General features: G+C 37.0%; 1 protein-coding gene across 5 annotated transcripts in view; it reads left to right on the forward strand.

Moving 5' to 3' along the window:
• LOC311093713 (zinc finger MYM-type protein 4-like) overlaps window positions 1–13,492 on the forward strand; it is a 35,509-nt gene that overhangs the window by 14,497 nt on the left and 7,520 nt on the right. For all 5 annotated transcript variants that reach the window (XM_084131298.1, XM_084131296.1, XM_084131297.1 and 2 more), the window contains 14 exons: window positions 4,905–5,147; window positions 5,245–5,326; window positions 5,418–5,633; window positions 5,777–5,832; window positions 5,912–5,995; window positions 6,798–6,876; window positions 7,061–7,268; window positions 7,350–7,479; window positions 8,700–8,915; window positions 9,697–9,844; window positions 11,068–11,183; window positions 11,298–11,522; window positions 12,312–12,462; window positions 12,592–12,767. In XM_084131298.1, the coding sequence (XP_083987424.1) occupies window positions 5,272–5,326; window positions 5,418–5,633; window positions 5,777–5,832; window positions 5,912–5,995; window positions 6,798–6,876; window positions 7,061–7,268; window positions 7,350–7,479; window positions 8,700–8,915; window positions 9,697–9,844; window positions 11,068–11,183; window positions 11,298–11,522; window positions 12,312–12,462; window positions 12,592–12,767 (1,860 nt within the window). In that variant the 5' untranslated portion in view covers window positions 4,905–5,147; window positions 5,245–5,271. The remainder of the gene's footprint in view (window positions 1–4,904; window positions 5,148–5,244; window positions 5,327–5,417; window positions 5,634–5,776; window positions 5,833–5,911; window positions 5,996–6,797; window positions 6,877–7,060; window positions 7,269–7,349; window positions 7,480–8,699; window positions 8,916–9,696; window positions 9,845–11,067; window positions 11,184–11,297; window positions 11,523–12,311; window positions 12,463–12,591; window positions 12,768–13,492) is intronic.

Here is a 13,492-nt window from a genome sequence, read left to right on the forward strand (position 1 = left end):
ATTTTATATTATAGGATAGTATTGTGAATTTTGGAAACAATGTTAATAAAGGTCTTGAATAGGTTACATTGTTAATTTATTTGAATGGCTGGCAGAATGGCTGACAAACAAAACTGCGTAAATACATCCCCATCTTTAAAGGGATAGTTCACCCAAAAATGAAAATTAGCCCATGATTTACTTACCCTCAAGTCATCCTAGGTGTAACGTTATATGACATTCTTTTTTCAGATTAATACAATTAGAGTAATATTAAAAAATGTCCTGGGCCTGGCTCTTCCAAGCTTTATAATGGCAGTAAACGGCTGTTTCTGTTTTGAAGTCCATAAAAATGCATCTATATCCATCATAAAAGTGCTCCCCATGGCTCCGGGGGGTTAATAAAGGCCTTATGAAGTGAAGCGATGCATTCGTGTAAGAAAATATCCATATTAAAACTTTATCGACTAAAATATCTAGCTTACGGCAGACTGCCATACGCATAGATTTAAAGGGTTAGTTCACCCAAAAATGAAAATTGTCATTAATGACTCACCCTCATGTCGTTCCAAGCCTGTAAGACCTCCGTTCATCTTCGGAACACAGTTTAAGATATTTTAGATTTAGTCCGAGTCGAGAGCTTTCTGTCCCTCCATTGAAAATGTATGTACGGTATACTGTCCATGTCCAGAAAGGCAATAAAGACATCATCAAAGTAGTCTACGACTTTATTCAGCATTGTATTCTCTTCCGGGTCTGTTGTCAATCCGCGTTTTTTTTTTACATTTATTATTATTTATTTTTTATTATTATGCTTGCAAACAATACAGAGATGACAAACATGGTATACAATTTTGTAACAGAATTACAAAAATGTCAATACAAAATATAACTATGTACAATGTCATCTGAACATACAAAATAGCAGTGTATAACCAAGACAAATAAAAATAGAGAAATGAAGAAGAGAAAAAAAAATCATGATGGTAAAACATTTTATAAATCATTTAGTGTACACAAATTAAAGTCATTACAATTTGAAATTGTTTTAATTGCTTTCTTATTTACTGAGGATCAAATAGTGTTAAGGTACATTTTAAATTCTTTCAAAAAAACAATCAAAATTGGTTTGTTATTGGTGAATTTACCTTTATGGATGTAAAATTTGCCAATAAAATAAATTAATAACAAAGCAGGCTTTTTTTTTATTGGGGTCAGAATCAAAGTATCCAAAAAATAATGTCTTTAAAGGTTACTGAAATATCTTGATGGATATTATCTTTAATAAATATTTCAATATTTTTCCATAGTTGTTCAGTATAGAAACATGACCAAAATAAATGATTAACAGTTTCTGTGTGAACTTGGCAAAATGAGCATCTTGTGTCAATATTAGTTTTATATTTAATCATAAAATATTTAACAGGGTAAAATGTATTTAGGACACTTCTTTTACTTTATTAGTTAGAAAATATTTCTTTTGTAAGGACCAGGGCCCGGTTCCCCGATAACGCTCACTCTTAGCGCGCTAAGAAGACTCGAAAGATATATCTTACCAAAGTTGTTTATGTTCCTAAGTGTCTTCCCCGAACCATACCTTAGGAAGCTGCTTAAGACATACCTTCTTACGTGTGACGTTACCGGGTGCTGTCCGTGGTGATGGTGCTGAATTGGTTGATATCTATGGCTCGAGAATCAATTATTCTCTCGTGCAGGGGCTGTTTATGTGAGAAAGCGGTGTTCTTTATAAAAGAAGCACTTCAGAAATAGTTGAAATTGCATTTATTAGGACTCATGGGATATTATAACAAATAATCCAAACTATAATAGCCTAGCCTACATATTTTTAAATTGTATCATATATTGCTGCCATAATAACCATTTCAAATTTGTACGTGCTTTCTTCTCTTTCCCATTTTTGTTCGCTGAGGTGGAGCTGCAATGAAATATTGTTCTTGGAAATACTTTCCAGCATTTCAGTAATAAAAGTGTAGGCCTACATCTCGGTGCTCGGCAGTGATCAAAAAGGGTTTAAACAGTGGATTTTGAATCTCTTCTTGTAAACTCAGAGATGTGGATTCAGACGGCAATTAAATTACCACACGACCTGTTTGTCAAAAAACAGTAGGTACTAATTTGGCCAGGGATTTTTACGCGGGTTGGGTGAGAAAAAACACTGATATTATGGATTCGGACGGCACTAAAATCACCGACTCACCCCTATAAATGTTTAAAATACCATACAAGCCCATGAGAAACAATATTAGCGTTCCTGTTAGTATTGCTCCCATAACTATGGCAAACTCCTTGGGGGTAACTGGCATATTGTATTCAGAAAGAAATTCAGTGTAAGTCTGTTGTCAATCCGCGTTCACGACGCTGCTGACGTAAGACGCTGCTGACGTGTTATCTGGTGCGCCCGCGCTTCGTTTACAGTCTGAGGAAGACGCACGCTGTATTCAAGCTATTCTACATTGTTTGTATTGCTGTATTTTTTTTTAGAATGGTGCGTAAGTGTGCATGTCGCAGATGTCCTAATCGCCAAAAACAACCACGGCGACGTAAAAGTGCATTACCAACGCCGACAGGTGAAAGGATTCACTTTTACTCTTTCCCGGTAAACGATCCAGAGCGACTAAAGCTATGGCTGCTATGTGTTCAGCGAGATGTTGATTTACCTCTTCAACTCGCCCGTCTACTGACATTGTGCAGTGAGCATTTTTCACCAGACGACTTCAGACCGGGTCCGGGAAAGATACGTCGAAAACTGACAAAAACAGCTGTGCCCAGCCTGTGTTTACCACACACAAAGGTGTGAGATCGTGCAGTGTTACAGTTACTACATAATTTATTCAAATTGCTTGACTTCTTAGTTTTATTAAAAACGGTTGTTAAAAGTTTTGTAATGCTATGCTTTGGATTAAACTGTAAATTACATCAAAAATAAAACTACAATGAAATGTTTTAGGAGTAACCTTTGACCTGATGCATTGAGGAATGCGAAAAAATTACGGTCAGTAATTACTCGCCCTCATGTAACCCCGTAAGACTTTAGTTCATCTTCGGGACACAAATTAGGATATTTTTGATTAAATCTGAGAGCTGTCTCACTCCTCCATAGGCTTCTAGGTAATTGCGTCTGTTAGTAAACAGTAAAGACCATGTTTAAAATAGTCCAAGTGACTGCAGTTGGTCAACTTAAAGTTTATAAAGCGACGAGAATACTTTATGTGCGAAAAAAAAAAAGACTTTATTCAACTATTCATTTTCTTCCGTGTGGGCCGCACGTGAGTTCACGAGAGCGGAAGCGCTACACCGTTTGTTTACAAGCAGAGGAAGACGCGCGCTGTATGTAAGCTATTGAATTCGACTTTGATTGTGCTTTAGGTCTCGATGTAGTGTTTAAAGGAACACTCCGACTTTTTGGGACTTCAGCTTATTCACAGTATCCCCCAGAGTTAGATAAGTCCATACATACCTTTTTCATTTCTGTGCGTTCTGTAAGTGTTATTTGACGCACCCACCGCTAGCCTAGCTTAGCACAAAGACTGGATGTAAATGGATAAGGTAGCATACTAATCCCAATAAGTGACAAAATAATGCAAACATTTTCCTATTTACATGTTGTGATCTGTATAGTCACAGCGTGTACAAATAACAAGGCTATATGAGACAGACCATTTTTAATCGTATAAATACTGGGAACTATATTCTCACTAGGCGTAGGAGCACAGCTACTTGGGCGGAGTGGCTACTTGGGCGGAGTGATTAGCGCAGCACACGAGACGCCCTGTGGTGAGGAGCAGAGAGTTCGCTCAGAGTTGGAGTAATAGAGTCAGCAATTACTAGATAGTAAATTTACTGCGCAGACTCAAACTGAGCTTGACGACGTAGATGTGACGTGAGCAACCCGTCTGTCTTCTAGTAGCTGTGCCAAGAGAAATCTGAATCCTTCCCTTCCGAAACTTGCAGAGACGGAGAGTGTGTGTAGGAGGTGTCCATGAGCTAGGAGCAGGAGAAACTTTTGCTAAGTATTCTGATTAATTATTTTGTCACTTTGCCTCCACGTCCCCCCGATTGCCCGTGAGCTTCTCCTCCTGTCTATACGGTAATCTCTCTAGTGTGTGACAGAGAGTCGCGTGGTTATGACGCAATCGTTAGCCTATTTTTACAAAAACTGCTTCTACGGGGCCATAACGTAAGATACAAGGTAATGGAGCCTTTTATACATTTTCGTGTTTATAATAATAAGGACTTGTGTATATATATATAAATAAATGGACAAATGGAGTCTTTAAATGCCTCAAATGTAAAGTTATTTGCTGTCAAAGTGACGCCAAAATGAATGGGAGTCAATGGAATGCTAACAGCAGGTGATGGTCTGCTAATCAATGGCGTCCCCCGGGGAAGCTTCAGTTTTTTCTGAAAGATTACCCCCTTGGTTTTAAATAGCGAAAAAAAAAAAAAAGAATAACGAAACGCAATATGTTGCGGCCGATTCTGTGGCGCTCCGCCACGAATTAGTCTGTGTGGGAAACACTGATTTTGTATTGTACTATTTTATGCAATCCTATGTTAGCTACTTGTTCTGTCTTCAATAATAATAAAAAAAATCAAACCAATGTAATAATTCTTAAATTTCCTCTTTTTCTCACACAATGTTATAGTATGGCTTCAGAAGACTTGGGAAATGCTGCACAAGTCATATGGACTACTTTTGTACTTTCTCCATTTAGTTTCGGAGTTTGAGACTCTATGGTCAACATACACTGCCATTGTACAGAAAATAATCGTTTCCTGTTGTGTTCAGAGGTGATCATAAAAACATGTAGGTTTGAAACTCCATGAGGATGTGTAAATAATGACAGCATTTTAATATTTGGTTGAACTATTCACATAACAACGTCTGTTTGCTGTCGTTTTAGGAGATTGTGAGTGATCCAGACGCCCTGTCGGCAGATGACTGTGAAGATATAGAGGAAGATGAGAAGGTGCATATTGTAGATGATTTTCAGTCAACTTCAGGAAGGCAAAGGAACCACAGAACCTGCCCTGTACGACGTGGCCAACGTCAGTCAAAACTCATTTTAACTGTTACAAATCAGTCTACATCTCCGTCTGTTTTTGAGACCTACTATGCTCTTCCCCCCACATGGTACTACCAAGTGGTAAGTCCTCACATATTTTGTCTCACAAGTTGAAAGTGTTAGCGAGCAGGTTTTACTTCTTAATTGTAATATTGCTCCACTGACTGTTTTCTGTCAGAATGATCCTGCAGAGATAGGACTCCAAATGAAAGAAAGTCTTGATGAAAACGACAGCATGGATTCTGCTGCTACTTCAGAAGGCAAGAAGGATCTTATTTTTGTTCCTGTGTATTAGGGGTGGGCGATATGACCAAAACTATAACGATTAATGTAATAATTTCCCACTTTTAGGAGTGAAGTCTGGCCCCTCACAGTCTACAGTTTCACAACTGAGCTTTACAGGACACCGTGAGCATAAGAATGAAGCCATTGAATCAGACAGAGAGATCAACCCAGAGGACACAGCACAGTCTTCAGAAGAGCTTGTGATCACTAAAGTTGAGGACTGCATGAATGAAATGGCAGTGGACCAGAATGAGGATTACAATGAGAAGATGGAAGTCGATGGTAATTGAACCAAGGATTGCATTTTAGTTGGTTCAAAATCCTGTTCCTTTAAAACTTTACATTAAACAACAATAGTAAGTTAATAATAAGTGTTTATTTTTGTTGTATTTTAACATGATTTGTATACTTTTCCTGTTTAACAGAAACAAAGAAGGCCAAAGACGTAAAAACCAGGAATAAGGAATCGTCTGCTCTAACGGTCAGCACAGCATCACTGTTTAATGTTTACATGCTGTTGACAAAAAATTTATGCAACCTCTGTCATTCTACCTTTGAAGGTCAAGGAGATCAAGGATGAACCAATGGATGAAGAGTGGAAGAAAGCACCACAGACCCCAGAGAGAAACATTAAGGATGATGAGGTGCTTTACTTGAGACTTTACTGAAGTACCCTGAAATTTAAACTTGCATTTTCCAAATGCTGAGAAAAGTTATACGTTTGTTTGTCATACAATTAATTTGTCAATCAACATGAACTACCATTCAAAAGTTTGGGCTCAGTAAGTTTTTGTTGTTGTTTTTTAAAGAAATTAATTGATCAAAAGACATAATGTCACAAACGGTTTATATTTTAAATAAATGCAGTTTTCTTGAATTTTCTATTCATCAAAAACTCCTGGAAAAAAGTATCACTGTTCTAACAACAACAACAAAAAAACATTAAGCAGCACAACTGTTTTGATAATACATTAATAATTATAAGAAATGTTTTTGAGCGCCATAACAGCATATCAGAATGCTTTCTGAAGGATCATGTGACACTGGAGCAATGCTGAAAAATTCAGCTTTGACATCACAGAAATAAATATAAAACATACTGAAAAGACAACATTATAAAACGTTTTATACTAGATTGCAATATATCATAATCTAATGATTTTTACTGTGTATTTATCAAATAAATGCAACTTTGGTGAGACTTTTCAAAAATAAATCTTACTGACCCCAAACATTTGAGTGGTAGTTTGTTATATAGAAGACATGACACCATATGGCATTTCCAGCCAATACATATGTGACTAAATAGTCTAAAAAGTATGTGAGCTATATGAATTTTGGCTTTTTGTAATAATTCTCTGATGTTAGCCACCTATTTTCTATTATTGAGTACACCGATTTTTGTAAATGAGTGACTGGATTATCCCAATGTGTTTCTGCTTTCAGGATTTTGACCAAACACCTGATGATGTCAAGATCCGAGCTGCATTCTCTGTTGGAGTAAATACTTCCACCGCATCCATAGGTATAAGCATTACAGTAGTTGTAAGCTATATATTTTGTTTGTTTTTATTTTTATTTTTTTGTACATTTGTTCCAAACCCATGTGACTTTCTGTCATAATTTCATAGTAACCATCCTTCAAACAGGATAAAAAGCACCTTTTTGGGTCACAAGTCAGTTCTTTCATGATCCTCTTCATGTCACAGGAGATCCAGGAGGCGTCCCAGCAAAGACACCATCGATCTCAGCCAAACCTATTCAACCTCTTACTCGAATTGGTTTGCTGTGCACAGCCTGTAATAAGGTCCTGCAGAAGGGACAAACAGCATTCCAGCGCAGTGACTCCTCTAAACTCTTCTGCTCACCTGAATGTGTCTGTAGCAGCAAGACGAAAACATGTCACAGCTGCCTTAAGTACGCTTACTACATTTCATTCAACTGTATAGTTGTATATTGCTGGAATGAATTGACTTGATGTACCTTCTTTACCCTCAGAGAGATTTGTGACCAGCAGAACACCGTAATTGGCCCGGTGGACATGTCAGGGACTTTGAAGGAGTTTTGCAGTCAGAAATGCCTCAGTACTTTAAACTTCAAGTGCAGTGTGTGTCAGAAGACAGGAATGGTGAGTAGACGTCTACAATTCAATTCGATTTCAATTCACAAACTTGCGATTCGATTTAATTTGATTTGATATCGATTCATGGGGGTGCTCGATTATTGTATCGCTATCTGTATCCGCGTTAATAACGCTTTTGAACGCGTGTTCGCTTTTCACTTTTGCTGTCGAATTCACAATCACACGTACTCTGTGTATAGGGAGCGGCGGTACTATCCACACATTTTACAAGATAAGATATTTGCAGATGACGCTGAGGATCTGTTGCACACCAGATCTTCTGACATCGTCCTGTCAGTCTTCTCTCCTTACTCTCGGGATAAGTGAAATCTGATTCCTGTTGCGACTCTGCAGCTCGTGCTGTATGGAGCAGAGCAGACGCTTTCAGTTTATAATTTTAGCGTCTGTTGTCCAACTGAACTAAATGGTTTTTATTTCTCTAAAAAAACAAAACAATGGGGGCAGTGCCACGGTCCCCCACAAGTAATGTAATCGGTGCACAGCTGACACTTACTACTGCACCAAGCCTAACAAGTTATGGTCATTGAATGGCTTTTCTGAGGAAAATGTAACATTACGTGATACTAGCCGTCTTTCCACTGATTGAGCAATAACATGAGACATGACGCCTTTCGGTTTCTTTCAACATACCTTCTGATGTTCATTCATGTTTATTTATTTATACATGCTATGACTTAATAGTAAAGAGCAAGAGATGATCAGTTCACAGTCCGCTTAAACTGAGGAACTACAGCGATCTGCCACACATTAAAGAGCATCAAAATGATATTAATTAATGATTTAAAATTGACACAATTTTAAAGTTGAGACTTATAACCTATAAGAAAAGTAGCTTATTGTCATTTAGTATTTAAAAATTTTTCCCCTCTGCAGATTGTATGTTAAATGGTACATCTGGAATTTTTCCATTTATCATTAAAACCAAAACTTTCACATTTCACTGCTTTTGTTGTTTTGATATGTGCTTTAAAGCTGATACATTTAGAATATATCAAAATAGGCATCATCAAAATAGGTAATTTTAGGCCCTTTTTGCAAATCAGTAGAATTTTTTTTTTCCAAGATGCATGGCTGTGATATTCTTTTGTGCTTAATCGGAAATAGACTTAATAAAGTGAGAAGGCATATTTTGTTGCTCTGATTGTCTAATTAATATAATTTTTGTGGCTGAGTTTTTAAAGATCTGAAATTGTGTCATTTCTCAGACTCATAGTCATGAAGTGAACTTCATGGGCTCCATCCATAAGCTGTGCAGCGACAGCTGCTTCAACCAGTTCCGCTCCACCAATAAGCTGAACATGAACAGCTGTGTGAACTGTGGCGGATACTGCTATGGCACAGACAGTCAGTGTCCGTCTCTGTGGATGGAGGACAGAGTTATGAAGTTCTGCAAACAAAACTGCCTCCTAGCCTTTAAACAGGTAACTGCAAGGGATAGTAATAGGACTCATTAAGTTTCCGTCCTAGTGCCCCTATTATGATTTTTCGAATATTACCTTTCATGCAGTGTGTAATATAGCTGTTTGTGATTTGTAAAAGGTCTGCAGAGTTTTAAAGGTCAAAGGGCACAACAAATAAAGTTATTGTCTCCTAAAAGAAAGAATCTGAATCAATTTTGAAATACGGAAACATGTCGTCAGCAATTCCAGTCTCACTTACTGTTACATGCCTACGTAACAGTATAACAAATTTGCATAATGCTAGCTTATGCTCTTCATCGGCTGCCCACAAACAGCGTCTACTTTGACCCTCAAACACTGTAGTTGTAGCTGAGACTGGAAGCGTTTGGTTTGTGTTGTCAACATGTCGAGAAGATGCTGTTTTCAGTGCTGTGAATCCACATTGCTGCACTTCAAAAGGTTGAAGACTCTAGCTGAAATTAATATGGAAAATCTGACGCCATCATTACTGTTTGTATCACTGCTGAGGAAGCCTCTGGAGCTGAAATTCAGACACAGTAATGGGCGTTTTGTTTCCAACACGCACTGTAAGCAGCACACCAACAAACTGGTCTGACCAATCAGAGGAGAGAAATGAGGTGATGTTCAAAGTATATTATGAGAAAATGAAAGTGTTTTTTGACCTATTGCAGGAGACATTCAAAACAATATAAGAAACCTTTAAAATCGCATAATAGGGGCACTTTAACGGTGAATTATATGTGCAAATAAATACATTGAATAAACTGATCTTCACTTATAGAGAAGTCTGAAACTTGTCACCTGCAAAATGTGTCACACCCTGCGCCCGGCTGCAGATGCGGTGGACAGTCCCAACTCAGAGGGCGTCAGGGAGCTTTTCTGCTCCGCTTCCTGTGTCACAGCGAGTAAAGGCCAGACCAGTTCGTCAGGTACCTTGAACATATATTTACCACAACTCTGTGCGCTTAATTGTTGGAATGCACAGATACCATTTTTAGAGTCAGAGCATGAATACCCATAATTACTTTAAGATATTAGCCAATACCTACAATAGCATTAAAAGTTTGAGGCTGGTAAGATTTTTAAAATCATTTTGAAAGAATTCTCTTATGCTAACCAAAGCTGCATTTGTTTAATCAGAAATACAGGAAAAATAGTAATTTTGATGTTATTGCAATTTCATGTAACTGTTTTCTATTTTTATATATTTTAAAATGCAATTTATTCCTGTGATGCAAAGCTGAATTTTCAGCATCATTACTGATCCTTCAGAAATCATTCTAATATGCTGATTTGCTGCTCAAGAAATATTTGTAATTATTATGAATGCTGAAAACAATGAAAAATGTGATTCATTTTAAGGATTCTTTGATTAATAGAAATTTAAAAAGAACGGCATATATTTGAAATAGAAATCTTGTAAAATAAATGTCTTTACTGTCTCTTGATCCATGTAATGCATCTTTGCAGAGTAAAATAATTTTTAAAAAAAATTAAAAAAACCCAATCTTTCTGACCCCCAAATTTTGAACGGTTGTTGTGTATAAAATGTGAAGTGCAATATAGTGTATGGGAGTATATTTAAGATTTTTATGAAATGTTAACTCCATAAGAACTAGAACTTTAAAAAAGAAAATTAATCATTTGCTCACCCTCATATCGTTTCAAACCTGTTCAATTTTTTTTTTTTTGTGGAACACAACAGAAGATATTTTGACAAAACATTGGACCCCACTGACTTTTTTTTTATTGTATAGAGCTATAAACAAACAACACTTGCACATTTTTTCAAAATATCTTCTTTTGTGTTCCACAGAAAAAGAGAAGGTCATACAGTTTTGGAATGACTTGAGGGTGAGTAAATGACAGAATTTATTTTTGTGTGAACTGTCCCTTAAATAATGATAAATACTTGACAGTATAGATGGTCACCCAGGCATCATAAAATCCACTGGTTTAATTAGTTTAGTCAACACTATTGCTTTTAAAGTTAATGCATGTTTCTTTATACATTTTATTTATATAAAAAAAAAAGCATTTTTATAAATTACATTTTAATGCCATTAACGCATTTATTCAATTTGACATATACAACTGTTGTTTTTTCTGTGTGATGTTTGAAAAATGTCTTTATTGTCTGGATGCAAACAAGGTATTCCAGTGGAATGCAACAACTGCAAGCTGAAACTAGTGCCTCAGTACCACATAGCCATGTTTGATGGATCCGTTCAGAACTTCTGCTCTTTTTCCTGTGTTCTAGCATATAAGGTATAGTACCATTATATCTGACACGTACGATTCCTATAAAACTATGAAGAAATGTCAATGTTGAGCGATTTGAATGATATTAGTTTGTGTTGATCTTTGTTTTGTTTGGTTCAGGAATCCTTCAGTAAGACAAAACCTAGCAACCAGGTGAACGTGGCAACATCTACAACCAACACCACATCTACCCCAAAACCTGCTGCTCCCAAACCTGCTTCATCAGAGTCCAGCTCATCAGCGAAGACTAGCGCTCCCGTTGGTCCAGTGCAGACAGTCGCCAAGATCCCCTGCTATCAGTGTCTGAACTTATTCTTCCACAGACCGGAGCTGCTGGAGTTCAAGGTACTTTTGTTCACTGCTACCGGACACACTTGTTTTATTAGGTCAGTTATAAAACTTGGTTTTAAAGGGGTCATGACATGAGAAATAAAATTTGCCTTGATCTTTTGACATATAAGTCCTCTTTGTACCATTAAAACATCATAGCTTAGTGTCCTCTTCATTGTAAACAAAGCATTTAATCAATCAAGCTCCAAAAATTGCTTGTTTGATATTGTGGGATCTGTGACAATACATTTGTATATCACTGCCTCCAGAGCAAGACATCGATGATCATAGCACCATAGGCCCCGCCCACTGTCTGACATTTTCACACTGGATGTGAGTGTCAAAAGCATATAGAACCATTATAATCACTGGATACAGTATACAGATCCACGTTCAGTTTTTACTGTTTCCTGTGCAATGACATTAGTGGTTCATAACAGTGGTTGTTTACTGACAAGCTTTAAAGGAGTCACCGCTTAAAATGGATCAGTTCAGGGTCAGAAAATAAGTTTTTCCGCATTTTTTCGTGCAAAAAAATATTTTTTTAACATAAGTGAACATCAGGGAACATAATAAAATAGTTAAGTTCATCTCATTACCCTTTGAAAATGGTTTTATTTTTGTTCCTGTTTTTATTAATATTATTATAATTATTATTAACCAAACTACAGTATTATTTTCAAGACAAACTATACAGCTACTTTAATTTAGGTAATTTAAAGACGAAATTTGAAAGAACCAACCAAACTCTATTGGTTGTCGACTTTAACCTCTTTTTTTTTTCTTTTTTATCTGGTCTTCCAGAGGAAAATGTACGCTTTCTGCGATAATACTTGCATTGAGGAGTTCAGAAGGATCAACAGCGTGGTGGCTCGCTGTGAAAACTGCAAGCTCAATAAAACTCTGAAAATTGTGAGGAGGATAAACAAGGTTGACCGTTCTTTCTGCAGTGAGAGTAAGCTAAAGCATTATTGAGATCTTATTATTTTATTGTTTGGAATTTTTTTTAAAAAATAATCACAAATGTGGGTTGTCAGTTTGTATATGTGACCTTGTGTTTGTGGATTTATTTATTTCTGTACAGGATGCCAGTCACTCGTTGAGAATAACCTGTTCAGGCGCTGGGGGAAGAAACACTGTTGCAACTGCTTCTACTGTGACAGCGCCTCAAAGACTGTGGTGACCGAGGTCTTCGATGGCAAGCAAGAGGCGTTCTGTGGGAAAGATTGCGTGTCAAAATATAGTTCATTAATCCGTCAGGTAATATTGTTTCGTTAGTTATTTGTTTTAGTTATTTACTTAGTTGTGCATCTATCTTATGTAGTTATTTAGGCCCTGTTTACTCCTGGTATAAAGATGTGTTTTGATCGATCGGATCACAAGTAGACGAGGGAGACACGTACCCGTTTTACCTGGTATTTTAGTCTCTCTTCTGTCCACTTTCAACCACTTCTGTCCTGATTTCTTCGAGGGGAGGGTCTATGGACGGGTAAATGTATGTTTTTTTTGGGGGGGGGGGGGGGTTCAGATCTTCAATCTAATGGATTAAATAAGCTTGTGCAATTTACATATGAACGTGCCAGGAGACGACGAAAAACATAAAGATAGCATCAGCTTTCATTTGTGTTTTGACAGCCGCCAGACAATGGTATGAGAACATTGTGCTTGGTACGCTTTTCATCTTCAAACCAATCTTAGATCCTCAGCCGACAATGTTTTAATCCATTCTGTCTAGCACGCTTCCCACAATGTTTACCAGTTAGGTCAGTAGGTCGGCCTTTTGTGGATGTTCGAACGCATTCGACCACTGTTTACTCCTGTATTTAGCGTCTTCCACTTGTGGTCCGGTCAACCAAAACACATCTTAATACCAGGTGTAAACAGGACCTTAGTTTAGTTTGTAGTTATTTGTTTTGTTTATTTGCTCAGTAATTTACTTATTGACTTAGTTGTTAGTTATTTAAGTGAATTAGTTATTTTAAGTT

Source organism: Abramis brama (genome assembly GCF_963993115.1).
Source record: "Abramis brama genome assembly, chromosome: 12".
Taxonomy (NCBI): domain Eukaryota; kingdom Metazoa; phylum Chordata; class Actinopteri; order Cypriniformes; family Leuciscidae; genus Abramis; species Abramis brama.